Below are 26,346 nucleotides of genomic sequence, written 5' to 3' on the forward strand. Positions count from 1 at the left end.
TCCTAGCTCCCCCAGCTCATCCCCCATCCATCCTTCACCTGCCCCCTGTTCCTAGCTCCCCCAGCCCATCTCCCATCCATCCCTCACCTGCCCCCTGCTCCTAGCTCCCCCAGCTCATCCCCCATCCATCCTTCACCTGCCCCTGCCTCTAGCTCCCCCAGCCCATCCCCCCACCCCTCCCTCACCTTCCCCCTGCTCCTAGCTCCCCCAGCCCACCCCCCACCCCTCCCTCACCTGCCCCCTGCTCCTAGCTCCCCCAGCCCACCCCCCCACCCCTCCCTCACCTTCCCCCTGCTCCTAGCTCCCACAGCCCATCCCCCCAACCCTCCCTCACCTGCCCCCTGCCTCTAGCTCCCCCAGCCCACCCTCCACCCCTCCCTCACCTTGCCCCCTGCTCCTAGCTCCCCCAGCCCATCCCCCCCATACGTGCTCCCAGCCCCCTGAGCTCTCCCCACTTCCCCATTTCCCCCGCCCCAACCACCCAGTCCCGATGTCATGTGATCCCCAGATCATCTGATCGAAAGTTAATTTCCTCCCCCTCCCCCCGAGGCTATGCGCTGGTCCCTCCCCATTGGCCGCTCGGAGCTCGTCCTACAATCCCCATTGGACAATCCGAACGCCCGTTGCCCTCTGGGCCCCGCCCTCTCTCTCTCCCCCAGGGTCGGCGGGGGCGGGCTTGGAATACTGAGATCAGCTGGAGCCGGGCAGCGGGCAGCTGGCAGCGCCTCCCTTCCCCCCACGTGGGTCAGAGCGACAGACAGAGCCCGGTGCCGGGAACCCCTGACCCTAAAGCTCTCCCTAGATTGGGGTGAGACCCCCCATCTCTGTAGCCACCGAGGGTTGGGGGGGCCGGGCGAGGGGTTCCTGGGAGGGGTAGAGGGTGGGGGGGGTCTGTCTCCAAGATCTACCCCCTCCCACCGGGATCTGCCCCCCTTAGATGTACCCCCGTTTTCCGGTGGGGGGAGGGGGGAGAGGAAAATCTGATTCTGATCCCCGAGGTGGACACTTCCGTGTTGGGGGTGCAGCTCGCCACGTGGAGGGGTCCCTGAGTGTGTAAAGTGAGGCGCGGCTCGCCCCCCCCGTCTGGCCGGTGGGGGGGGGGGACTGTAATCCCTGCCCCCATTGGGAATCGAAAGGGGAAGCGCGGAGGGGGAGGGGCTATGCCCCTCCTTGCTCTCCCACTCAGACATCCATGTGGGGACCCCCTCCCTCGCCCAGCACCTGGAAGTCAGAGGAACTGGGGTCCCCAGTTGAGTCCCCTCAAACAGGTCTGTCTGGTGGGTGACTTTAACTCTCATGACCTCCCTCGAATTAACTGACCCCCCCCCCCCCAACCGCTGCTTCCCATTTTTTTAAATCCCTGGTTCATTGTGAAACTCTTTCCCCATAACCCGTTTTGGGGGGGTGAAAAACTTTTGAAAAACTTTTAAACATATTCCCCCCCCCCCCCCCCCCCCCCCCCCCATACTCTTGATATCACCCCACCCCTCCCCCCACACCGTCAACGCCCCCCCTCCATCGCTCATTCTGCCCTTTTCTGGGGGTGTTTGAGAACTTGGAAACAGAGGGTCCCTCCTGGGTGAGAGCGAGAGGAAAGCTGCCTGGGTCCCCTGATTGGGGCGCAAGGACGGCAGGCTGCCTTTGGGAGACGGGGGCAGGGCATGGAGGGGCTGGAGGAAATCTTTGGGGGCGAGGGGGAGTCGGGCTCCCCGGGGCTCTGTGAGGAGCTGGTTTCGGGGCTGGCTGCGGGGCTCTATGGGGAGCTGGAGCAGCTAGTGGGGGCCCATGGGCCAGGAGCAGTATCCGGGTTACTGCCCCAGCTGGTCTCTGTACTGGAGGCTCTGGAGCAGGCTGGAGGGCAGGTCCGGGAGCGGGACCAGGAGCTGGAGCTGCTGCGGGATGACCGGCTCCGGCTGCTGGGCCAGTATGAACGGGAGCGGGACGGGCGCAAGAGAGCTGAGGAGGTGAGGTGCCCCCCGATCCTCACCTGCAGCCCCCCATCCTGTCTCCCATGCGATGTCCCCCAATCCTCACCCACAGCCTTCCGCCCTGTCCCCCATGTGACTGTCCCCCATGCATTGTCCCCGATCCTCACCCACAGCCCCCCATCCTGTCCCCCATGCCTTGTCCCCCAATCCTCACCCACAGCCTTCCGCCCTGTCCCCCATGTGACTGTCCCCCATGCATTGTCCCCGATCCTCACCCACAGCCCCCCCATCCTGTCCCCCATGTGATGTCCCCTGATCTCCACCCACAGCCCCCCGCCCTGTCCCCCATGCGATGTCCCCTGATCTCCACCCACAGCCCCCCGTCCTCTCCCCCATGTGATGTCCCCTGATCTCCACCCACAGCCCCCCGTCCTCTCCCCCATGCGATGTCCCCTGATCTCCACCCACAGCCCCCCGTCCTCTCCCCCATGCGATGTCCCCTGATCTCCACCCACAGCCCCCCGTCCTCTCCCCCATGCGATGTCCCCTGATCTCCACCCACAGCCCCCCGCCCTGTCCCCCATGCGATGTCCCCTGATCTCCACCCACAGCCCCCCGTCCTCTCCCCCATGCGATGTCCCCTGATCTCCACCCACAGCCCCCTGTCCTCTCCCCTATGCGATGTCCCCTGATCTCCACCCACAGCCCCCTGTCCTCTCCCCCATGCGATGTCCCCTGATCTCCACCCACAGCCCCCTGTCCTCTCCCCCATGCGATGTCCCCTGATCTCCACCCACATCCCCCTGTCCTCTCCCCCATGTGATGTCCCCTGATCTCCACCCACAGCCCCCTGTCCTCTCCCCCATGCGATGTCCCCTGATCTCCACCCACAGCCCCCTGTCCTCTCCCCCATGTGATGCCCCCAATCCTGACCCATGACCCTCTGTGCCTGGGATGGGGCCTGGCGCCCGGACTCCTGAGTTCACTACCACTGGCCTGTTCCCTGCAGCGCTACATGGAGCTGGAGGACGTGGTGGAGCAGGAGCGCAAGGGGCACAGGGCGGCGCTGAGCCGGCTGGACGGGCAGAGCCGGCGCCTGGAGGAGAAGGCCAGGAGCTCCGCAGACCAGTGTGGGTGCAGGGGGGTGAGGGGGCTGGAGAAGTTGCAGAGGGGCTGGGACCAGGGAAGGAACAGAGGGGGGCACAGCCCTGGAGCAGTGCTAGGGGTGGGGTGGGGGCTCATACGGGGGGCTGTGAGGTCAGGAGTGGGGGTAGTTTGGCGGGAGGAAGAAACGTTGCTTCCCCCATTTCTTGGCGTCTCAGCACAGAGCTGGAGACCCTACAATAACGAAGCAGGGAGCCTTGGAGACCCTACAATAACAAAGCAGGCTGAGTAACTGAGACCAAATGAAACGAAACAGCAGCAGCCCGCCCCCTCACCCCTCCGGCCCTCGCTTGGCCTGGCCTATTCCCAGCCCTGGTGTCTCCCCAACGGGTTTTTCCAGGTCCCCTGGACTGGGCTGTGGGGGTAAGCTGCAAAGCCCAGGGGGCCCCACCTCCTCAGTGGCCCCGCCCCTGGTATGAGGCCCCACCCCTTTACTCGAGGGCTGCATCTAGACTGGCATGATTTTCCGGAAATGCTTTTAACGGAAAAGTTTTCCGTTAAAAGCATTTTGGGAACAGAGCGTCTAGATTGGCACGGACGCTTTTCCACAAAAACACTTTTTGCGGAAAAGCGTCCGTGCAAATCTAGACGCGCTTTTCCACAAAAAAGCCCCAATCGCCATTTTCGCCATCGGGGCTTTTTTGCGGAAAACAAATCTGAGCTGTCTACACTGGCCCTCTTGTGCAAAAGCTTTGCGCAAAAGGGACTTTTGCTTGAATGGGAGGGCTTTGTCTAGACTGGCCAGTTTTTCCAGAAAATCAGCCGCTTTTCCGGAAAAACTTGGCAGCTGTCTACACATGCGATCGTCAGGGCTTTTGCGGAAATTCGAGCGGCCAGTGTAGACACCTGGCAAGTTATTCCGGAAAAGCAGCTGATTTTCCGGAAAAACTGGCCAGTCTAGACACAGCCCCCCAGCATTGGTGGCAGCATGGGGGGCAGTGACAGGGTCTGGCTGTCAGGTGAGGGGGGGTTACTCACCTCTCTCCCCCCACGCCCTTGGCAGTGGCCAGCATGGAGGAGCAGAAAACAGCCTTGCTCAAGGAGCTGTCAGCCCTGGCCCAGACCCACAGCAAGGTGAGACCCTCCCCGAACCTCCCCGCTGGCTCCGCCCCCTCCCCGCTGGCCCCACCCCCTCCCCTGTTCCCATGGCAACCCTGGGCTGGCCTCAGCCCCACGGTCTCCACACCTGGCCCCGATACCTCTTGGCCCCGCCCCCTCATGGCTCCTCCCCCTCCCCCCCACCCTGCCTTCACCTCCTGGCACCTGGGTTCCCCCCCCCAGGGTCCCTAGTTGGCCCTGCCTCCCCCCAGCCGCTCCCTTCCCTGCCCCTCTTGGTTGGCGTCACTCCAGAGATCACGTTAGGGTCTCGGGGGGGGGGGGGGGGTGTTGTCCATGAGGGGCACTAGCCCCCCCACCCCTTTATCATTGGCAGATGGTTCAGAGCTACAAGGAGCTGAAAGCCCAGACCACGCTGGCCCCGGCCCCCCAGTCTGGCAGGTGGGAGCCTGGGCAGGGGGGTGCTGTGCCGAGGGGGGGGCCTGGGTGGTCCGGGGGTGCTGGGAGGAGTTAGTGGGGGGTTGACAGGGAGCAGGAGGGAGTGTAGGGGAGGTGGGGGGGCAGGGAGTGGGATGTGGCTCCGTGGGGGGGATTCGGGAGGCGAGCGGGGGTCCCTGTGGCGAACGTCTGACCTTTGACTTCTCCCCGCCAGCGCGGCACCAGCCCCCCCGCAGCCTCCCCTGTTTCTCCACAGCACCTCTGACCCCGGCTGCCCCGCGCCCCCCAAGGTGGGTCCCTCCATTTGTGTCGCAAGTTTGCTGAAGGGGGGGCTGCTGGGCGGAGCCCTTTGTCCCTGGGTCTGTGGGTCAAGGGGGAGCTGGGAAGAGTTCAGAGAAGGGAGCTGGGGGGGCGCTTTGGGGGGTTGGGTTGGCCTGGGCGGTTCCCTGGGGGGTAGATTGGCAGAGGATAATCTGGGGGACAATGGGGAGAGGGGCTCCCTTGTCTGAGGGGGCTGTCGGTTTGGGATAGCTTTGAGGGGAAGGGGGCACCCCCATATCCCGGGGGGGCCCTTCTCCCTGACTTGCCCCGCCCCTCACCCCTCTCTCTGGCTGTTTTGGGGGATGCAGGGCTCTGTGGAGGCTCTGGGCCCAGCCCCGCCAGAGGGGACCCCTGAACTCCAGCACGATTGGGGGGGCCCTGCCAAGAACAGCCATCTGCTGGCTCGGGAGATCCCCCTGCCCATCAGAGACGGTACAGCGTGTGTGTATGGGGGGCTCGGGGCCTGCCCCTCTAGGGGCGCCAGCTCCCACCCCGTCCCAGGGCAGGGCCTGGCTGGCTGGGAGGGGAATTCCCCTCTGGGGTGCTTAGAAAACCCCAGGGCTGGTCCCATTTCGGGGTGGGTGGGGCACAGGGCTCTGCACTCCCATTGGCCGGTTCCCACGGGTGGGAGCCACCAGAGTTAAGCTCCGCTCCCCCCAACCCGGGGTCCCCTCCTGCACCCCCAACCCCTGCTCCATCCCAGAACCCCCTCATTCCCAGCCCCACCCTCCAGTCCTCACCTCTGCACTGCCCCCCCCCCCCCAACTCCTCTGCCCCAGCTCCGTGGGGCTGCAGGACACCATTACTTTCTTCATTTGGGTTGTCAACAAAAAAGTTTGAAAACCACCGCTCGGGGGGGGCCAGCTCCACCCGGCCCCTGGGCAGGGGCTGGCTGGCTGGGGTGGGGAGGAAGGGCAGGGAATGGGGCATCAGCCCCCACCGGGCCTCAGGCCGTGGGACTATCTTGAGGGGCGGGGTACCCTACAGCCTGGGCGGGGGGCAGCGGTTTCGACTCATGTCTGTTTCTAGGCTCCCCGCCGAGGAGCCGGGAGTTGGCCGAGATCTTGAGCTCCACCCCAGAGCTGGACACCACCCCCGTTCTGCCAGCCAGGTCTGTTGGCTGCTGTGCCCTCGGAGGCCCCCCCAGCATTGCCCCCCATCCTGGGCACGACCCCTTTCCAGTGCCAGTGGCTGCCTTGTGGCTTGGGTCCGGTGCTTGCCCCCCCCCTCCGCCCCCCCTCCTGCAGACAGGCACCGTACAGCGTGGGAGGCGGCTGAATTGGGCTTGTGGGGCTGGTGCCGTCCCGGATGAAGGGGGAGAAGATCCAGCCTGAGGGAGCTGGGGGGCTAAGTACAATACAGGGGGTCCACAGCCCAGGGACCGCCCCCCAGCACAGATATCCCCCCCTCCCTAGCAGGTAAACTGAGGCACGGGCTAGTGGAAATATCCCCTCTTCATCGCTGGGTCTCCCGCGTCTCCCCTTGCCATGCTTCGGTTCTGATCTGTGCCCCCACACTCTGGGGGGGGGGGTCCCGGCTCTGACAGGGGCTGTCTCTGCCCTGCAGCCCCCCGGCCCTGCAGCGCAACACGGAGTCGCTCTTCGCCGAGGTGTCGGGCCTGAGCCCCGAGCTGCTGGGGGACATGGACGAGGGGGCCGATCTGCAGGGTACGGTCACACATCCCCCCCCCCCCGCCTTGGACTCCCCGGCGGGTCGCCCTGAGCTTGTTCCCCCCCCCCCCACCTCTCTCAGGCCTTGCCCCCCCATCTCCTCCAGGCTGAGACGCCGAACCTCAAGCCATGGGCTTCGCCGGCAGGGTCTGGCCCTGGGGCCCCTTGTGGCAGGCCAAAGGGAAGGGGTGGGCCCTGGGGGTTGGGGGGAGGGATCAAGCCCCCCCCCCCCCACGTTGACGGCTCTGTCCACAGGTGATGCAGTGCAGGCCCTGGTGATGGAGAACGCCCAGTTGCAGGATACCAGGTGAGAGGAGCTGCCACGTTCCCGCCCCCACTGGCGGGGTGCCCCACGGCGCCCTGTCCGTGCGGTCAGGTCCCCCCGAGCCACCACGCCCCGTCCCACGAAAGGGCCCCCTCCCGCTGGGCTGGGAGCCAGAGGGAAGCCCAGGTCCTGGGGATCTGGGCAGACCCCCAGCAAACGCGATTCACAGCAGCGGGGGAGAGACCCCAGCCCCATTCCCCGAGCCAGCTGGTCCCTGCCCTGGGGCTGGGTGGGAACCGGCCCCCCCTAGAGGGGAATGGGAGCGAGGCCCTGGCCAGGGCATGGCTCACCGTCGCCCCCTGCAGGATGGCGCTGGATGCTGCGCGCCGACACCTCATTGCCCGGGTGGAGGAGCTGGCGGGCGAGCGGGAGTCGCTGCGGGGAGAGCGGGACGGGGCCGCCCAGGCCCTGAGCCGCTGCCAGGGGCGTCTGCGTGAGACGGAGCAGGAGCTGAGTAGGTGAGACTTTTGCCAAGGCTCCAGACTCCAGGAAAACAATAAAGCAAGAATAATTATTGTTATCATGGAGCGCATGTGGAACACAGCCCCACTTGGAGGATGCTAAGACAGGCCCCACCCCCTTCTGCTTGAGGCCCCACCCCCTTCTGCTTGAGGCCCCGCCCTCTTCTGCTTGAGGCCCCGCCCCCTGGAATCTCAAGCTGCCCACCGCTCCCTCTGCTGGGGTTGGAGGAGCCCTGGCTGAACTGCTGGTACCAGCCAGCTCACCCCGGGCCACTGACCAACCAAGCCCCAAGCTCCCGACCACTGCCCTGAGCTGAACCCTTGCTGGGTTTGGGGGAGAGGGAGAGCGAGGGCGGAGCCTTGTGGTGGAACGTGGGCGGGGCCACAGCCTGGGGTGGGGAGGCGGAGCCAGCTCTGGCCCATGTGACCCGCCACCCCAAGTCATTATGAAAAGCAAAAAGATTTGGCCCACAGCCTCTCCACTGCCCCTGCCCTGAGCCGGGGGTCGTGGGTTCAAGGGGCCCTGCTGAGATGTGCGACGGGAGGGGCCCCCCAGGAGCGTGAATCGGGGGGGGGGGGGGCTGTCGACCCATGGCCGGCTTGTGCCGGTGTAAATCCACCAGCTCTGGGCATCTCCCGACGGATTTTAGAGACACTTTCCACCAACGGCAGAATATGTGGGTGCAGGGTGTTGTTTCGGGGTCCAGAGCCACGGGCCCCCCAGGAATGCCACCTTTCTCCGTGTGCCCCAGAGCCTGCAGGCATCAGGTCCCCACCTGACCCGGATTGGGGCCCCCTCTCTGAGCCCCCAATGCCCAGCTGAGAGGGGCACACCCTGCGCTCTGACCCAGCATGGCAGAGGGGGCGATGGGTGCAGGTATGGCTTGGGGCGAGATCAGGGATGCTCCTATTGGTCAGAGCCGGTTCGACGCGACCCTAAAACAATCTTAGCCCATTGGTTCTAAACCCAGGATATCAGGTTATCTGCCCTGAGCTCCCCCTGCCCTGGCTTCCACCCCGCAGCCCCAGCGCCCCCGCTCACCTCCTGTACGTGTCCCTCATTTCAGGATTCGGCAGGAGCTGGAGGAAATCAAGAAGCAAACTAGTGAAGATGCTGAGGTACCAGACAGGAGTGAGGGCTAGTGGTTAGAGTTCGGACGGGTGGGGTGGGGGCTGGGAGCCAGGACTCCTGGGTTCTCTCCCCGGTTTTGGGAGGGGAGTGGGGTCTAGTGGTTAGAGTGGGAAATGGAGGGACTGAGAGTCAGGACTCCTGGGTTCTCTCTGTGGTTCTGGGAGGAGACGGGTCTAGTGGTTAGAGCAGGGGGGGGAGTTGGGATTTCTAAGCGACTCGTCCTGCGGCAGGCGGAGGTCCCGGCCTCGCAGCGGAAGCGGTTCACACGGGCGGAGATGGCGCGGGTGCTGACCGAGCGCAACCTCTACAAGGAGCGGCTGATGGAGCTGCAGGAGGCCGTGAGGCGCACGGAGCTGCTCCGGTGAGCGCCGGTGTTGGGTGGGCCCTATGCTGGGGCGGGGCGCGGGGCTGGGTCTCTGGGGACCCTCACACGGTGATTTCGTTCCTCCCCTCAGAGCGTCTCGGGAAGTCCAGGCGGCTCAGATGAAGAAATCGTCCCTCTGGAAATTGTACGTCCATGTCTCCCCCCTCCCCCCACCCCAGCCGGCAGCCCCCCCCCTTGCTAGTTGAGGTGGGGTTGGGGTACCTGGGGTCCCCTCCTCTCGGCGCCCCCTGCTGGGAGAGGCTGGGCCAGGGTCGCCTTCGTTCGTGGTGTCTCTGAGCCGCTTCTTTCTCCGCGTAGCTTTGGCCGGCTCTTCAGCTCCGGTGACTCACCTGAGCGGGTCCCAGCCTCATACCCATATCCTGGGGCCACCAGGTGCTCTGCTGAGCAGCGGGCCAATGGGGGCAGAATGCCCCCCACCGTGAGGTACCTGCCCTGCCCCGCTTCCCCCTCTGAGTGAGTATGGATGGGGAGCCCCAGTGGCAGGCGGGGGGAAGGGGCAGAGATGAGGGGGAGGGGGCAAAGGTGATCGCCCCCTACCTGGCATGAGGGGGTGGGGGCATGGAGTTAGTCACCCCCTAGCACCAGTCTGGGGGACAGGGCAGGGCAGGGCCGGAGGGGGTGGAGGGCGGTGCCCCCAATGTCTGTCTCTGTCCCCAGCACGGGGGAGTCCCCCAGCCTCTCTCCCCAGCAGCAGAAGCAGGACCTGTACCGCCAGATCCGCTCCCACATCTGGAAGCAGCACAGCCGAGCCCCGGTTCACGGCTGGAGCCACCCGGCCATCCCCCAGGTACCTGCCCCAGGGCGCCGGGACATGGGGCGGGGAGGGGCGGGGCAGTGATTGGGCTGCACTGTCCCATGCAACCCTGGGGGGGGGGGGGGGGACAGGGTATGTCCCGTCTGCCCTCCTGTCCAACCCCTAGCTTCACTCGTTGCAGGGCCAGGCAGAGCCATCTGGGGAACTGAACCTGCCCATGCTGGCGCAGCTGCGATTGCTGGATCAGAAAGATCCCAGCACCAAGGTGAGGGGAGGGGTGAGGGCGCTGGGCTGCAGGGAGCTGGGCAAGGGCCCTGCAGGGGGCGCTGGGCTGCAGGGACCCAGGTGGGGGTCTGACAGAGGGTGCTGGGCTGCAGGGATCCAAATGGGGGTCCAGCAGGGGGCGCTGGGCTGCAGGGATCCAAGTGGGGGTTCAGCAGGGGATGCTGGGCTGCAGGGATCCAAGTGGGGGTCCAGCAGGGGGTGCTGGGCTGCAGGGATCCAAGTGGGGGTCCAGCAGGGGGCGCTGGGCTGCAGGGATCCAAGTGGGGGTCCAGCAGGGGGTGCTGGGCTGCAGGGATCCAAGTGGGGGTCCAGCAGGGGGCGCTGGGCTGCAGGGATCCAAGTGGGGGTTCAGCAGGGGGTGCTGGGCTGCAGGGATCCAAGTGGGGGTCCAGCAGGGGGCGCTGGGCTGCAGGGATCCAAGTGGGGGTCCAGCAGGGGGTGCTGGGCTGCAGGGATCCAAGTGGGGGTCCAGCAGGGGGCGCTGGGCTGCAGGGATCCAAGTGGGGGTCCAGCAGGGGGTGCTGGGCTGCAGGGATCCAAGTGGGGGCCCAGCAGGGGGTGCTGGGCTGCAGGGACCCAGGCGGGGGCCCAGCAGGGGGTGCTGGGCTGCAGGGATCCAAGTGGGGGTCCAGCAGGGGGCGCTGGGCTGCAGGGACTCAGGTGGGGGTCTGGCAGGGAGTGCTGGGCTGCAGGGACTCAGGTGGGGGTCCAGCAGGGGGCGCTGGGCTGCAAGGACCCCGGCAGGGGGCACTGGGCTGCAGGGACCCAGGTGGGGGTCTGACAGAGGGCGCTGGGCTGCAGGGATCCAAGTGGGGGTCCAGCAGGGGGCGCTGGGCTGCAGGGAGCCGGACGGGGGCCCCGCAGGGGTGCTCTCCTCTTGTGGTCAGGGAGCTGGTCCCTTTGCCTCAGGGCAGCACCAGGGCACATTCTACAGGAACTGAAACAGCAGAGTAACCAGCCATCCTGCCCCACCCCAGAGGTGGCTGCATCTCAGCGTCTGAGGGGCTGGCGCTGGGCCCTGACGTCTCACCCCCCCCCTCTCCATTCTTCCCAGCTGTGGTGTGCTGTTGGGATGGGCGTGTCCTGGACAAATGGCAGCAACTCGGTGAGTTGTGGGGGCGCGATCCCCCCCATCCCTGCACTGGGCCCTTCACTGCCTCCCCAGTGGGTGGTGTGTGAGGCTTGCCCCCTCCATAGCAACCCATTTGGGGGGGCCTCTCCCTGCCCCCCACTTTGGGACAGCCCCCCCAAAAAAGTAGAGGAGACCCCCTTCATCCCCACCATTCTCTGAGGGTGGGGCAGGGACCAGAGGGGCCCATTTTTGGAGCTGCCCCTCCCCTGTTCTCCCCAGTCTGGGCAGCCACCACCCAGCACCCCCAAACTTTTGGGGAGACCTCGCCCCTCGAGCTAATGCTTGGTGGGGTTGATCTGGCTTTTGGGAGCCCCTGTCAATCAGTGCTAAGTCCTGGGGGGGGAGGGGGAACAGTGTGAGTAGGGCTTGTCCCCCCCACCCCACAACAGGTGCCCAGTTCTGGGGTCCCTCAGCCAGGCTTGCGGCGCATGAGTGTCTGTGTCGCTCCCAGGAGGCGCCCAATCCTGCCCCGCCCAGCCTGGTGTGGGTTTGCTCTGGGACGCACTCGGCCAGCGAGGTCATGGTGATGGACGCCACCCGGGCCAACCTTGTCCTGGCCCAGTTTGTGCTGCCCCACACCCATGTGCTGTGTGCTGCCTGGCTGCCCGGTGAGTGCAGGGCATGGGGGTGGGGTGGGGGGGGGCAGCTGTGTGGACTGCAGTGGGTGGAGGGAGCTGGGACTTTATGGACCAGGACAAGGGCTGTACAGAGCAGGGCAGATGGAGGGCGCTGTGTGGACCAGGATGGTTGGAGGGGGCTATATGGACTCAGTAGGGGCTGTATGAACCGAGGTGGAGCTGAATGGACCAGGATGGATGCAGGAGATTTATGGACCGGGGTGGTTGGAAGGGCTAGATGGAGCTGTATGGACCCAGGGGGGACTGTATGGAGCAGTTTATGGACTGGGGTGGTTGGAGGGAGTTATATGGACTGAGTTAGGGGCTGTATGGCTCGGGGCAGATGGAGGAGGTTAGAGCTGCATGGACCATGGGAAATGGAGCAAGGGAGGGCTGTATGGACCGGGGGAAATGGAGTGAGGGAGGGCTGTATGGACCGGGGGAAATGGAGTGAGGGAGGGCTGTATGGACCAGGGGAAATGGAGTGAGGGAGGGCTGTATGGACCAGGACAGATGGAGGGGATGGAGCTGTAATGACAGGGGGAAATGGAGTGAGGGAGGGCTGTATGGACCAGGGGAAATGGAGTGAGGGAGGGCTGTATGGACCAGGGGAAATGGAGTGAGGGAGGGCTGTATGGACCAGGGGAAATGGAGTGAGGGAGGGCTGTATGGACCAGGGGAAATGGAGTGAGGGAGGGCTGTATGGACCAGGGGAAATGGAGTGAGGGAGGGCTGTATGGACCAGGGGAAATGGAGTGAGGGAGGGCTGTATGGACCAGGGGAAATGGAGGGGATGGAGCTGTAATGACAGGGGGAAATGGAGCCAGGGAGGGCTGTATGGACGGGGATGGATGGAGGGGGTGGAGCTGTATGGACCGGGGGAAATGGAGCCAGGGAGGGCTGTATGGACCGGGATGGATGGAAGGGGTGGAGCTGTATGGACCGGGATGGATGGAGGGGGTGGAGCTGTATGGACCGGGATGGATGGAGGGGGTGGAGCTGTATGGACCGGGGGAAATGGAGCCAGGGAGGGCTGTATGGACCGGGATGGATGGAGGGGGTGGAGCTGTATGGACCGGGACGGATGGAGGGGGTGGAGCTGTATGGACCGGGATGGATGGAGGGGGTGGAGCTGTATGGACCGGGGGAAATGGAGCCAGGGAGGGCTGTATGGACCGGGACGGATGGAGGGGGTGGAGCTGTATGGACCGGGATGGATGGAGGGGGTGACGCTGTATGGACCGGGATGGATGGAGGGGGTGGAGCTGTATGGACCGGGACGGATGGAGGGGGTGGAGCTGTATGGACCGGGATGGATGGAGGGGGTGGAGCTGTATGGACCGGGGGAAATGGAGCCAGGGAGGGCTGTATGGACCGGGACGGATGGAGGGGGTGGAGCTGTATGGACCGGGACGGATGGAGGGGGTGGAGCTGTATGGACCGGGGGAAATGGAGCCAGGGAGGGCTGTATGGACCGGGACGGATGGAGGGGGTGGAGCTGTATGGACCGGGATGGATGGAGGGGGTGGAGCTGTATGGACCGGGATGGATGGAGGGGGTGGAGCTGTATGGACCAGGATGGATGGAGGGGGTGGAGCTGTATGGACCGGGACGGATGGCCTTGCAGAAGAACGCTACGTCGCGTCCCAGAGGCGTGTGGGCCGACCCAGCTGTGTACAGCCATCGCCTCCATCTCCCCCTCCCTGCCAGGTTACCGACCACGCAGTGCTGAGAGCACGGAGCTGGAACCCAAGACCCTGGAGGACCCCCTGGCCCCCACCCCGCCAGAGCCAGAGGAGGAGCCGGGGACTCCCGACGCAGACAGTAACGGCGTTGGCACCACGGCCACGGTCTGGCTGGGCACGCAGGAGGGCAGGTGCCGAGACACCCCTGTATCACTACCCCTCGCTCCCGCTCAGAGGGGCCATGTCCCAGCGCTGGGCGAGGGGTCCCCAGAGACCCCACATCGCCGGGCTGTCCCACACTGTGCTGCTCTCTCCCCAGCATTTCCATCTACTCGGCCTGCGGGGGCTGGCGGCGGTGCCTGCGCACGGTGCAGCTGCAGGACGCCGTGCACAGTGTGGTGTGAGTGTAGGGCTGGGCACAGGGCGGGGGGGGTTGGCCGATAATTGCTGCCTCGGTTCCCGGCGAGGCGAGAGAGGGGCCGGGCGCACGAGCTCCTGGTGTGGGCCGGCTCCCGTTGGGGGAGAGAGGCGCGCCGGAGCCGTTCCAAGTTGGGTTGGGCCTCCAGAGCCCCTCACCCTCCGTCCCGTCTCAGCGAGCGGCTGGTTATTTCCGGCCGCCACGGCTGAGAAATTTCCAGTGGGGACCGGAATTGTCGACATCGGGCCTCAAACGAGCCTGGGAACTTTCCCGGCCGTTTGAGACGGGCTCGGCTTAAGAGCCGGGGGCGGCTGCGGTCGCCCGCTTGCCCTCCAGCCGGGTTTGTCTCTGTGCCCGCAGAACCAGTCCCAGGGTCAATTGGTGCCCAGGGCAGGGCTCCCTTGGGCGACTCTGCCATGGCCCGGTGGGCATTGGGAGATATCTGACACTGGGTCTCTGTGCTGCCCGGGTTCCTGTCGGGCCTGGAGTGCCCACGTAGCTCTGCGGGGAGCCAGACTGTGTGAGGGCCTTGGGCACCCCAGAGCATGCTGGTGTGCAGGACGTCGCCCCGCTCTGATTGGCGCTGTCTCTCGTAGCCACGTCCAGGGCCGTGCGGTGGCCGCGCTGGGGAACGGGACCGTGGCTGTCTTCCACCGGGATGCCAGTAAGTGCCAGGACCCCGCCCGGCCGCTCTCCGCAGCCCCCAGCCCCGCTCACTCTTCCCCCTTCCCTCGGCAGCTGGCCGCTGGGACCTGGAGCACCCCCGCTTGCTGGACCTGGGGCGCCCCCACCAGTCCATCCGCTGCGCCCTGGCTGTGGGGGGCCAGGCCTGGGTTGGCTACCGCAACCGGGTTTACATGGTGGAACCGCGTGGTGCTAGGATCCAGGTGAGGCAAGGGAGATGGAGGGGGGCGGGGGGAGCGTGGGGGGATTTCATGGGACTGACAGCAGGGGAAGATCCAGGGGACCTCATGGGATCTACTCAGATGGGGCCAGGACACCCCGGCAGGATTGTGTGGGGTCAGATCTCTGTAGGGATTTTAATGGGACCCGTTCTGGGTTTGACTTGGGGAAGATCTCCTGGGCTCCATTCAAATTGTGTTGTGGGTCTGTGGGGGAATCAGCACCAGTGGTGCACGTGGCTCTCCTGGGATCTGCTTGTGGAACGGAGGTTCCCAGGGGATCCATTGGGATCGATTGGATTCAGGGGAGCGAGGGATCTACCAGCCAGTGTTCCCTCTAAGCTGAGCACTTGGGCGGCCACCCAAGAGAGATTCAAATGCCGCCCAGGCGCTTAGCAGAGCCCCTGCAGAATCCATAGCACGGGTGGTGCACATATGCACATGCCTTGGTGCACAGAACAAAATTTATTCTGCACACGGATGGGGAAAATTAGAGGGAGCGTTGCTGCCAGCCCTTTGCTCTGCTCCCCCTCCTCCCCCAGCGGTACTTCGAGGTGACCGAGCACCCCGAGAGCCAGGTGCGGCACATGGCGTCCGCAGGTGACGGAGTCTGGGTCTCGGTGCGGCTGGACCCCACCCTGCGTCTTTTCCACGCAATCACCGGCCAGCCTCTGCAGGAGATAGACCTGACGCCCTTCGTCCGCAGCATGTTCGGTGAGCTGGCGACAGACTGGCTTGGGGGGCAGGAGCTCTGCCCTCTGGCTCCAGGAGGGGGGCTGGCTGGCTCCAGGGGTCTTACCCCCCATCTCTCTCTAGGCCCAAACTCTCTGGGTTTCTCCGTGCACGTCTCAGCCCTGGGCTGCTTCTCCCACCGGCTCTGGATCGGCACGGCCAGTGGCACCATCTTGACTGTGCCCTTTGCTCCAGGTGAGTTGGGGTGCTGGGAGCCGAGAGGGCCACCGCCGGCCCGGTCCTGCTGGTGTGGGGCGGGGGGCGTGTTTCTCTGGGGGTAGGCAGCATCTTGCCCACTTGGGGGGGGGGAGGGGAAGAGGGTCCCCAAGCTCTGATCCTCCCCGTCTCTCCTGCCCTCTTCAGAGTTCTCGGGCTGCTCAGACGTTCCCCCAGCTGTGGGGTCCCAGCCTGGCCCCTCGCCCGCCCGCACCCCCTACTGTGCGATGGAGAGCGCCCAGGTTTCCTACCACGGCCACCGCGACGCCGTCCGGTTCTTCGTCTGCGTCCCAGGTACCAGCTGGGCTGGGAGCCAGGATGCCTGGGTGGAGGGGCGTGGGGTCTAGTGGTTAGAGCTGGGAGCCAGGATTCCTAGGTTCGCTCCCCAGCTCTGGAGTGCGGGGGGAGTGGGTTAGACGTTAGGGGATTCAGGACTCGCATGCAGACGGGGCGAACGGTGGATCCCAGTGGAGTGCGGGAGTGCTCGCTGTAGGTGGGTAACCGGATAACAACCTACCTCTGCCCCAGGCTCTGTGAACACCCCACTGGCTGGGAGCAGAGAGCGCGGTGAGGAGGGTGCTGGGCAGAAGCAGCCCTTGCTCTTGGTGCTGAGTGGAGGAGAGGGGTACATCAACCTCAGGATCGGTATGTGTCCCATGGGGGGTGGGAGACGGTGCTTCTACGGTGGGGGGGACCTCAGCAGTGTTCCCTGTAAGCTGAGCACTTGGGCGGCCACCCAGGAGAGATTCAGGTGCTGCCAGCGGATTAGCAGAACGCCCACAGCCAGAAGTATGTGTTTCATTTGGTGGTGCACATCTGCACGTGCCTTGGTGCGCAGAAAATTTATTCTGCACATGAATGGATAATTAGCCCTGGGATGCTGCATCCCAGCACTGGGGGAGGGGGTTCCCGTATAACCAGCCCTGTGTTTAGCCCCACCGAGGAAGGAGCCTGGTGAGGGGTCCCTGTATGAGCCCCCACGCCCCACCCCAGAGGTGGCCACACTGGGGGTTCGTGTGGGGGCTCTGGGGCTGCTCTGACTCTGTGCTTCTCTCTTTCTCTTCGCAGGGGATGACACAGATGATCGATTTGGGGACCTCTTGGTGCCCAACCCCCGTCTGCGCCGCTCAGAGCGTAGCCACCTCATTGTGTGGCAGGTCCAGACCTGAGTCCAGGGTGATGGGCCCCGATACAGGACCTGGCCTGGCCTCAGGGAGCCGCCACGTCCTCCCCATCACACCCAGATACCAGTTCTGGTGTATCCCTCCAGCTCCTGATCCCCCAGGGAGCGAGACGGGTTGAGTGAACCCCCTGCTGGCCAGGCTAAGACCCGAGTTCCTGCCAGTCTCATTGGCTGCGGGGAGGGGGGAGCAGAATTTGCCTAAAAGCCCCCTTGGGGAAATGTGCCCTAGCCTGCCCTGACCACCCCCTATACTGCAGCGTCTACTGGATCCCCCCCATACCCCAGTGCAGCTGTTCCCCCCCCAGTTCATTGCCAGCCTGAGCCCCCTCTCCTACATCAGACCCCCCAACTTCCTGACCTGTCCCCCCAAGCTCCCCTCCCCACCTCGCCTTCCCCCTTCCCTTCCCACTTTGCCTACCCCCAGATCAACCCTGGCTCGACTTGTCCCCCACAGTGCCCCTCCACATGCTCTCCCCATCTGACCAGACCTCCCTCAGCAAACCTCTCCTCCTGTATCCCCCCCCAATCACACCTCTAGCCCCCTTCTTTGCCTGTCTCCAGAGCAAGGCGACCTCACTGCCGAGCCTGGATACTGTATTGCTTCTGTGCCCTTAAATGGGGGCGGGGCCACTGTCACACTCAGGAGTATAGACGGCAGCTGCCCTCAGGAATATTGTTTACAAGCTCCGCCCTCTTTGACAGGCTCCTCCCCCGTCACCTCATTTACGTCCCTCCTGCTATACTGACTCTGTCCCTCTGGCGGGCTCCGCCCATATCTCAGAACCCCTCTCTCTTTTGACCTTTTACAGGCAAATCAAGGAGGGAGGGGGGAGTCCCTGGGCCCTAACCCTGCTCTGCTCGAGCCCCCCCCTCCACTGTGTGACTCAGTTTCCCTTTTGCACAGTGGGTGCCTGGATCTCCAGACCTTTTGGCTTGAGGCTTTAGGAATTGGAGCCTGGCTCTGAAAGCGCCCACTGGTTCATTCTGACCTTTGTCATCGGGCTGAGGGGGTTTCTCTAGCCCCCCACCGGGGACACAAGGGGGGCCGGCTGTAGCGGCCTCCTCCCTGCACTGATTTCCCCCAACACAGTCCTCAGTGGGGTTATGCCAGCCACCGATCCCTGAGGGCTTCTCTGCCCCATGTGGAGCACAAGCAGGTGACTCCCCCTTGCTGCTAGAAGCTCAGGGTTGGGGTCTATTTGAGCCGCATTGCCCCTGCCACGGCTGGGAATCTTTTTCTAGGGCCAGTTTCTAATAAAACTTTATTTTTCTGGACTAAAATGTCATCTGCAAAGGTGAGCCCTGGCTCTTCCTCAGCCCCCCACAAGGGGGTCCCTGGGTACTGAACCATGGGGGAGGGGGACGTTTTCAACAAAGCACTTTTCCCAGTGCAAAAGGGCCATGGGACGGGGGTGCGTGTGTTCTGACACTTGCCTTGCCTGGAGCTGGTCTGGCATCGTCACTTTGTACCCCCCTTTTCAGGCCTGAATGGGGGGACCCCAAGAAACAGCTCCTTGGCCCCCTGGGGGTTTCTACCAGAAAGGTCCAAAAGCTGCTGCCCCCCACCTCTGCTCATTCAAAGGTGGGGATTCTGAGCTGCAAGGAGGGGGTCTGTCAGCAGGGCTGGTGATCTAGCCTGCCTTCCTATTCCCCTCCCCCCGCAAAACTACCCCCCAAATCCTGGCTCATTCCGTCTAGCTCTTGTGCTTCCAGGCTGCTAAATTTGAGTGTCTCTTCTCCCCCCCCCCCCAATCCCTCTGTAGTTCTCGAACCTGGTTCAGCCCATGTGTTGGATGCATAGGGACAGGGACCCAAGACTGCTGGGGGCCCTCGCCTGAGTCCCTGCACTGTGCCTCAGTTTCCCCAGCCGCACATGGGCCAGCAGGGTTTAGTGGCAGTGGGTGGAGGGGAAGGCTCAGGAACAAGGGTCCTGGTGCCGCAGCCCCGTGGGGGTCTCAGTGGCAGGGGCACAAGGGGAAGCGGCCCAGGACCTCGACTTTGGAGGGGGCCCCCAAAAATCAAGAGGCGCAAAGAGCTGGGAGCGGGGGCAGCCCCCCCCCCGGCCGCTGGCGGGGAGTCCCTTGGGGGATTGAGCGTGGGTTGAACCCCATGGGGCAGCCTCTACCCCTCCCAGCCCCACGTGTTATATGGACCCCCGAACTTTAGAGGCAGCCGCCTACGTCATCACTCCCCTTCCTGATTGGGTGCGGCGTTGTCTTTGCCGCGTGTCAGCCCGCCTCTTTTTACGTCATCCTCTCTCCCTTCTCTGATTGTGTGGGAGCCAGAAGGGGTGTGGCCTTTGGAACCCTCGGCGAGTCCAGGCTTCTTTTGACGTCATGCCCTTCCCTTCCCTGATTGGGTGGAAGGGGGGTGCGGTCTTTCAGACGTTCCGTTAGGCCAAGTGGGAAAGCTCTCAGCGCGCTCCCATTGGCTGGCAGCCGGGAGGGGGAAGGCGGCACGGGATTGGCCAGCGCAGCCTGAGCGACATTTGATTGGTCGAGGGCGGGTTTAGGTAATTAGGTGCCCTAGGCTGCAGCTGCTGATTGGCTGGGAGGGAGTGGAGGGTGCAGGAGAAGCGCAAGGTGAGTGGGGTAGAGTGTGCAGGGGATAAAGGGGGCTCGGGCTGGGGGGCAGGGCAGCTCCAGCCAGGGGGTGGGAGCGGGAGTTGCTGGTACCTGGAAAGGGGGGGGGGGGTGTCAAAGCTGAGCACTGGTGCATGGGCTGGACAGGCGACCCTATATAAACATGGGCACAGGTAGCCTGCCCCAAGGGACTCCTGGCTGGGGCTGGGGCTGCCCTACCCACACCAATCCCTCCCCATTGCACCCTGCCCCATACGCCTCGTGCTGGGGCAGCTGGGGCACAAGCAGTTCTGCTTCTATCACTGACCTGCCTGCCCCCTGGAAACACAGAGGGGGGGCTGCACCCAGAGAGAGCAGAGTGGCTCGCTTGGGGGGCAGGAAGTGGGGCCTGTCCCCTCTAGGGGGTGTCAGCTTCCCCAGCCCCACAGCAAGGACTGGCTGGCTCAGGGGGGCAGGGTTTGGGGCTTCTCCCCCTCCAGGGGGCGCTGGCTCCCACCCAGCCCCATCCTTTCCTCGTCTTCTGCCCTGCAGCGGCAGAGATGTCGCTGGCCCAGCTGGGGAAGGTGTTTCCCAAAACCAGCATCCTCTTCCTGTGCGACATGCAGGAGAAGTTCCGGCCCAACATCGCCCACTTCCCCCAGATCGTGGCGGTGGCGGCGCGCATGTTGCAGGTGATGTGCCCCAGGGGGCGCTAGGGGGCGTGGGGGGAATTCACTGGTGTTGGGGGGGGGGGGGGGGGTGCTGTGGCCTAGCAGTCAGGACTGGCCCAGTGCACATCTTAGGGAGGCTGCCCCATTGTCCCAGTGTTTTATGCAGCAGTCAAAAAGTTGCCACATCCCACCCCAGAGAGGCTGCATCTCCACAGCAGGCAAGGGGTCCCCAGATAACCAGCCCCTCCTTTCCACCCCAGAGGGGCCGTATCCCACTGCTGAGCCAGGAGTCCCTGTTAAAGCCGTCCCTGGAAATGTGGTGTCCTGGAGGCCTAGGGAGGCTGCTGATGTCCCAGTTGTTCAGGGCAGGGTGGGGTGATGCTTGGGCAGGGTGGTGATAAAAACAGGACAGAAAGGGCCAGGACCATTTGGTATGTGCAGTTGCAGGTGCTGGCCACTGGATGTCGGCCTAACCCTGGAGAAGGGTTGATAATTTGCGCCCCAGGAAATACTCGCTGTTCTGTATCATAGTTTGGGGATGGTGGGTGGGAATTCCCTGTGGTTTGAGTTTATCCTGCTCCTGTGGGCGGGGCTAGGTGGCATTGGGGCGGATCAGGCCGAAGGAGTACGGGCGGCTGCTGGGGGGAGGGTGTCGGGACCTGCCCACGTGAGGGGAGTTTTTCATTTTGTGTTGGTTTCCAAAAGTCACCGGGCTCTCATGGTAACACTGAGGGTTCACCCATCCGCTCTGGAGAGTACATCACTAACTGCTAGGTACCACTTCCCTTCAGAGCTGGGGAGAGAGCCCAGGAGCCCTGGCGCCCAGCCCTAACCTCTACCCTCACACCCCAGGCAGCGCGGCTGCTGGAGATCCCGGTGGTGGTGACGGAGCAGTACCCCCAGGGGCTGGGCCCCACGGTGCCAGAGCTGGGGGCCGAGGGGCTGAAGAAGTTCTCCAAGACCTGCTTTAGCATGCTGGTCCCGGAGGTGGAGCGGGAGCTGGGGGCGCTGCCCCACCTGCGCTCAGTGCTCCTGTGCGGCATCGAGACCCAGGCCTGCATCATGGTACCCGGGGCGGGGCTTGGAGGGGACCCAGGAGGCCGGGTCAGTGCTGGGTGGGAGGAGGGGGTCCAGGCAGCTGGAGTAGGGCTGTGATGGGGGTAGGGGGGCGGGCTGGCCTGGTTAGGGCTGCGAAGGGTTCGGGGCTGGGGGCTGGCTGGGCCAGAGCTGAGACCTTCTCCCTCTCCCCAGAGCACAGCACTGGACGCCCTGGAGCGTGGCCTGGACGTGCATGTGGTGGCCGACGCCTGCTCCTCTCGAAGGTCAGGCTGGGGGGAGGCTGGAGGGGGGTTGTGGCCTGAGCAGGGCGGGGTTCCCGGAAGAGGGGTGCGGGGAGCTGACCCGGGAGGTAGGGGAGGGGGGCGGCAGGGCCCTAGATTGAGGGGGAATCCCAGGCGCCCCCCCCACGCCCGCCCTTACGTCTTTCCCCCCAGCCAAGTGGACCGGCTGGCGGCCTTGTCCCGCCTCCGACAGAGCGGGGCCTTCATCACCACCAGCGAGGGGCTGATCCTGCAGCTGATCAGAGACGCCGCCGACCCCCGCTTCCGACAGGTACCTCCCCTCCCCCGCCGACCCCCACTTCCGACAGGTACCTCCCCTCCCCCGCCGACCCCCGCTTCCGACAGGTACCTCCCCTCCCCCGCTGACCCCCGCCTCCGACAGGCACCTCCCCTCCCCTGGCTCTGACAGGCACATCCCCTCCCCCTGCTGACTCTCCACTTAATGGGTACCTCCCCCCACCAGCTGACCTCCAGTGGCTGGTGCCCTCGGGAGGAGAAATCCCCCTTGCCCCGTGGAGCCAGCCAGTGCCTGCCTGGGGCTGGTTCAGAAGCAGCGGCCCCGGGGTCAGGACGTGGGGACCGTCCATCTGCCTGGCATCTCATACTCTGCTCTGTCCTTCCAGATCCAGAAGCTCATTAAGGAGCCGGCCCCGGACAGCGGCCTCCTCCCCCTGTTCCTGGGACAGAGCCCTGGGTTCAGCTAACCCTGCGGCCCCGTGGCCCCGTGGCCTGCCTCCCTTCAGCACGTGGGGGCCGGGCAGGAATAAACCCGTCAGTACCGTGATCAGCTCTGTGTGCGCCATGCGCAGTGCTCCCGTGTGTGTTGTGCACTAGACCTGCCTGGCGTCGCTCGGTTCCTTCACTTAAAATGGTGGGGCTGGGGCCGAGAGCTGCAGCTTGCCCCAGGGGGCGAGGACAACCCCGGTCCTCCCTCACCGCAGCAGCTTGGGGCCAGGGGAGAAGCGCCTCTCCGTGGCCGCTGCAGCTCCAGCGGGCACAGCTGGGGGAGGGGTGCATGTCCCCCAGCTGGGGCAGGTCCAGGTTCATCTGCCCCCTGTGCTGCCCCGCCAGAGTGAGGAATGCAGCAAACTGGGTACTTCCCCCTGGCTCACTGAGGAAGAGAAACAGCCTTACGAATCGGGAGAGCTTCAGTCCCCCACCTTCCCTAATGGGCACCCTAAAGGGAGGCTCAGGGATGGGGTGCCCCCAGTGATCCCCCTTTCATCTGCCTGGTGATTTTCTCTTTTTTGTATGGATCTCTGAGACGCAGTCCCATTCTGGGCTCATCCCATTGTCCCGGCGCAGCCAAGTCCCTGTTGTCCTGGCGCAACCAACCTTGCTTCTCGTGATAAGAGGAAGCTGCCTGCCGAATTTGGTCCTATCTCCTACCGTTTAGGAGGCGTTCTTGCATGGAGAAACACACAGACAGACAAACTTTCTCATTTAGATAGTAGATATACAGAAATGACTCGTTTAACACGTGCCATCTTAACATGTTTTTGCCATAGCACGAGTTGTTGGGTTTTTTTTTTTTAAGGGAATGTTTTCCGAATAATACGACCGTCCCCGAAATAACACAAAAATAATCAAGTGGCGGACTACTTTGTGCAGCGGTATACGTTGGTGAAAACAGTGGTAATATGCATGAGCGGATGAATACACGTGGTCACAGCGCTCCTCCGCTCACTCACGTGTTTATTTTTGTTTTAACAAACCGTGGGGACTTGTGGTGTTAGAGATCTAATGTTGACGTTGACGACCCAGCACCAACAAAACATTGACTTTGCCACCACCACCTGAAACACAACCCCCACCTGTTCCATTATTTTTAATGGGAAAATTGACCCTCAAGCACGTTTTCGCTTAGCGCAAACGTTTTCAGAAACGCATCTATAGTGTTGAACGAAGAATTACTGGATAGGGTGTGGTGCTGCCCTCTGGTGGCGCATCCGTGTGTCTGTGCGCCGTACAGCCCCCTGGTGGTGCATCTGTGTGTCTGGGTGTGGTGCTGCCCTCTGGTGGCGCATCCATGTGTCTGTGCGCTGTACAGCCCCCTGGTGGTGCATCTGTGTGTCTGGGTGTGGTGCTGCCCTCTGGTGGTGCACTCATGTATCTGTGCGCCATATAGCCCCCTGATGGTGTACCTGTGTATCTGTGTGGTGCTGCCCCCTGGTGGTGCACCTGTGTTTGTGCATGGTGCTGCTCCCTGGTGGCTTACAGGTGTGTGTGCATGTTTGTGCACACAGCTGCCCCCTAGTGGAGTGTGTGTTTACCTGTCTGTCTCTGGGCTGTTGATCGGCCCTTGAATCTTTGTGCCCCCCCGAACAGGCTGCAGCCCCCCCCCCAGTCCATGTGTACTCCCATTCCATGTCCCTCCCCCTCAACACGCCCAGCTAGCCTCCCATCACTCCCATCCCCCCATGCCTCTCACTCCACCCCTAGTTCCCACCCCTCTGACCCCCGCCATGCTCCTCTCCTCAGGAGCCATGCACAGCTCCCTAGACACCCCCCGCCCCATATTGCTCTTAGCACCAGCCTCCAACAGGGGCAGGGCTGGAACAAAGACCCAGGCGGTTACCGTGGTGCTGCCATCGCCATGGCAACGGGATTATGTTCCACGCCGGGAACATCGGTTAATTGAGCAAATTGCCACATTTTGCTGATTCCAGCAACAAACGCCCCCCTCCCCCCAGGGATCCCAAGAGAGTAATGCGAGGGCCCCTTCCCCCAGCACCGGGATGGGGCCCCTCTGGGGTGGGATGCGGGGGCTGGGTGTGCAGGGGACCCCTGACCCACACTGGGACGGGGTGGGCTGCGGGGGTGGTTAGAGAAGGACCCCTTGCTGGCACCACCTTCCCGCTGCTTCTCTCACTCCACTTTGAAACTCAAATCAAATTCAGGGCATTTTAATTCTGAATAAGCCTCCACCCCTGGATTTAAAATGGCTTAGTTAAGCCGTGAAAGAATCAGAGGATCCGCCTTGGTCGTTTAAGGGGATCCCTCAGGACAGTGAATCCGAATTAATTTTGCAAGTGCCGGAGCGAAACCCCATTTTATCCCGGTGTAGACAGGCTGAGCTCGGCTGTGCTGCGAAACCGGGGCCCTTACATTCGGAATGGGTCGGAGTTTAAAGAAGGGTCAGCACAGCCAGGTTGAATGTGGAGTTGATCTGGATGAACGTTCCTGTGTGTAGACACGCCTGGAACCAAAACTGGGCTCGCCCGCCTCCGGCAGGAGCGTCGAAGGCAAAGGCAGCTCTGCTCCCCTGGGGGGCCGATCACGCAGAGAGTTAACGCCATGCTGGTAAGTGCGGCCACTGGCCTGCTTATGCCAATGTGGCCCGGAGCGGATGTGGGCAGTGCAGGCCGGGCTGTAAAGGTTATCCAGGCCTTGCGGGCACCGTGGCTTGCTGAGCTGCGTGGAGGGAAGCCTGGGTCAGTGGCGGCATCGAGGGCCTACTAGATCAGGAGAATCCCGACTCTGATCCTCTCCTACCCCCTACCCCCACCCCAGCACCGCACCCAACCTGCGTTGCTGGGAACAGCTGCTGTTCTTGTGCTAGGATTTTACTCCCCCCCTCCCCAGCACCTCTTCTGCCCAGCCTGGCTCTAGGGGGTGCTGCATGCTCCCCCCACATCTCCCCTGCCTGGTGCTAGCAAGCACCCTCTCCATGCCATCCTCCCCCAATGAGCCGGGACCATGTCATGTTTCCGGCACCCTGGTACAGCTGGGAGCAGGAGCAAACCCAGGGGCGCTGGGGCCAGGCAGGGAGAGGACAATGGGGGAGTAATGGGTGGGGGGAAGATGCTGTATAATCTGGTTCAGGCCTCAGCTTGGGATGTGGGATGCAATGGGGCAGGTAAGGGGGCTGGCTGGAGTTGCGAGGGGCTGGCTGCAGTAGAGATGCAGAGTCCTCCCTTTTCCTGAACTAGCCCCCCTCCCAATTGTGTTTGCCCTCTGATCCCTTCCTATCCTCAGCCCGTGGAATCCTGGGGGATTTGAACCCAGGACTTCCAATAATGCACCCAGCCGACTCGCTCCCTGGAGGGGAAGGAGCGACTCCATGAGCAGGTAGCGATAGTTGGTTGTTATCCTTGGAGGAGGACGCTCTCTTGGGGGACATGGCAGCCTAAAAGGGATTCTCTTTCAAGTTCTCTTATCAAAATTGTGCGGCAAATGCACCCACCTGTGGGGCCACCTACAAAGTCCGGTTGTTGGGCCGCAGGCACTTTGGACGTTGGCTTTTATTCCCACCTTTCCTTGGAGTGAGCTCAGATAACCGGCGGCTTTTCTCTATGCCTCAGTTTCCCCTTTCCCTGTTGTGTGTTTTTGTTAGAGGTTCTAACTTGGCCCTGGCCCATCAGGTACTGCCCAGACACAGAGTCACCAAGATCGGGGCCTTTTCACACCAGGTGCTGCTCAAACTTTCTCCAATGGATCAGTTGTGTGACTCTTCTCGGAACCCTCTCTGATTTCTTTCTTGAACCATTGGCACCAGAACTGGGCTCACCTGGGCCAAATCCAGTGGCCCAATAGCCTCTCTATGCTGACTTGAGGTTCCCGTTTGCACAGCCCAGGGTTGTGTTCAATGTTCCCTCTAATTGTTTCCACTCACATGCGGAATAGATTTTGTTCGGTGCACTGAGGCATGTGCAGATGTGCACCACCAGTAGAACACAAGCTGCTGACTCTGGGCATGGTGGGTGCTCTGCTAACCAGCCGGGCGGCATTTGAATCTCTCCTGGGTGGCCACCCGAGAACACAGCTTACAGGGAACATCGGTCGTGCGTGGGGAGCTCATGGGCAGCTGATTGGCCACCCCAGTGCCCAAATCTTTCTCATACTGTCCCCCGGTCTGTTAACCTGGCTAGTGTCCTTTGCTCCTAGGTAGACCCGTTAGCCTTTAGTGATTTTAAAACACTTGCTGTTTGCTTGTCCCCACTGTGCCAAACAATTCCAGTTGCCCCGAG

At 63.4% G+C, this 26,346-nt stretch overlaps 2 protein-coding genes across 6 annotated transcripts; both read left to right on the plus strand.

The window, feature by feature from the left end:
* Window positions 1-1,450: 1,450 nt before the first annotated feature.
* Window positions 1,451-18,085, plus strand: LOC102447153 (C-Jun-amino-terminal kinase-interacting protein 4-like). 2 transcript variants are annotated; one of them, XM_075915048.2, is made up of 27 exons: window positions 1,451-1,964; window positions 2,938-3,058; window positions 4,096-4,166; window positions 4,525-4,589; window positions 4,801-4,876; window positions 5,216-5,339; window positions 5,937-6,018; window positions 6,474-6,574; window positions 6,833-6,884; window positions 7,208-7,360; window positions 8,431-8,482; window positions 8,726-8,856; window positions 8,951-9,004; window positions 9,178-9,333; window positions 9,538-9,667; window positions 9,816-9,899; window positions 10,974-11,024; window positions 11,503-11,659; window positions 13,379-13,544; window positions 13,673-13,753; window positions 14,368-14,435; window positions 14,510-14,658; window positions 15,216-15,387; window positions 15,490-15,600; window positions 15,769-15,915; window positions 16,150-16,266; window positions 16,690-18,085. In XM_075915048.2, exons 1-27 carry the CDS (start codon window positions 1,662-1,664, stop codon window positions 16,788-16,790), a joined length of 3,075 nt encoding a protein of 1,024 aa, XP_075771163.2. In that variant the 5' UTR covers window positions 1,451-1,661; the 3' UTR covers window positions 16,791-18,085. The 2 variants fall into 2 exon arrangements, with proteins under 2 accessions (XP_075771163.2, XP_075771164.2); XM_075915049.2 differs by having other exon boundaries at window positions 11,506-11,659.
* A 1,146-nt stretch (window positions 18,086-19,231) lies between these two features.
* Window positions 19,232-25,138, plus strand: ISOC2 (isochorismatase domain containing 2). 4 transcript variants are annotated; one of them, XM_089770072.1, is made up of 6 exons: window positions 19,232-19,386; window positions 19,918-20,057; window positions 20,889-21,101; window positions 21,288-21,358; window positions 21,530-21,721; window positions 22,000-23,366. In XM_089770072.1, exons 2-6 carry the CDS (start codon window positions 19,926-19,928, stop codon window positions 22,208-22,210), a joined length of 819 nt encoding a protein of 272 aa, XP_089626198.1. In that variant the 5' UTR covers window positions 19,232-19,386; window positions 19,918-19,925; the 3' UTR covers window positions 22,211-23,366. The 4 variants fall into 4 exon arrangements, with proteins under 4 accessions (XP_089626198.1, XP_089626200.1, XP_089626197.1 ...); XM_089770071.1 differs by lacking the exon at window positions 19,232-19,386 and adding an exon at window positions 19,538-19,559 and having other exon boundaries at window positions 22,000-23,369; XM_089770074.1 differs by lacking the exons at window positions 19,232-19,386; window positions 20,889-21,101 and adding an exon at window positions 19,440-19,559 and having other exon boundaries at window positions 22,000-25,138.
* The last annotated feature ends 1,208 nt before the right edge of the window (window positions 25,139-26,346 follow it).

The sequence above is a fragment of the Pelodiscus sinensis genome, chromosome 18 (genome assembly GCF_052426305.1).
Source record: "Pelodiscus sinensis isolate ZL-2025 chromosome 18, ASM5242630v1, whole genome shotgun sequence".
NCBI lineage: Eukaryota > Metazoa > Chordata > Testudines > Trionychidae > Pelodiscus > Pelodiscus sinensis.

What these genes read in the sequence shown, in the direction of transcription:
- ISOC2 (XM_089770071.1), top strand. An exon ending in AGACCCAGGCCTGCATCATG is followed by an intron (nt 21,102 to 21,287) that starts GTACCCGGGGCG and finishes CCCTCTCCCCAG; the next exon opens with AGCACAGCACTGGACGCCCT. An exon ending in GACGCCTGCTCCTCTCGAAG is followed by an intron (nt 21,359 to 21,529) that starts GTCAGGCTGGGG and finishes CTTTCCCCCCAG; the next exon opens with CCAAGTGGACCGGCTGGCGG.
- LOC102447153 (XM_075915048.2), top strand. Translation starts at nt 1,662, where the DNA reads ATGGAGGGGCTGGAGGAAATCTTTGGGGGCGAGGGGGAGTCGGGCTCC. An exon ending in CCGGCCCCCCAGTCTGGCAG is followed by an intron (nt 4,590 to 4,800) that starts GTGGGAGCCTGG and finishes TCTCCCCGCCAG; the next exon opens with CGCGGCACCAGCCCCCCCGC. An exon ending in GCCCAGTTGCAGGATACCAG is followed by an intron (nt 6,885 to 7,207) that starts GTGAGAGGAGCT and finishes CGCCCCCTGCAG; the next exon opens with GATGGCGCTGGATGCTGCGC.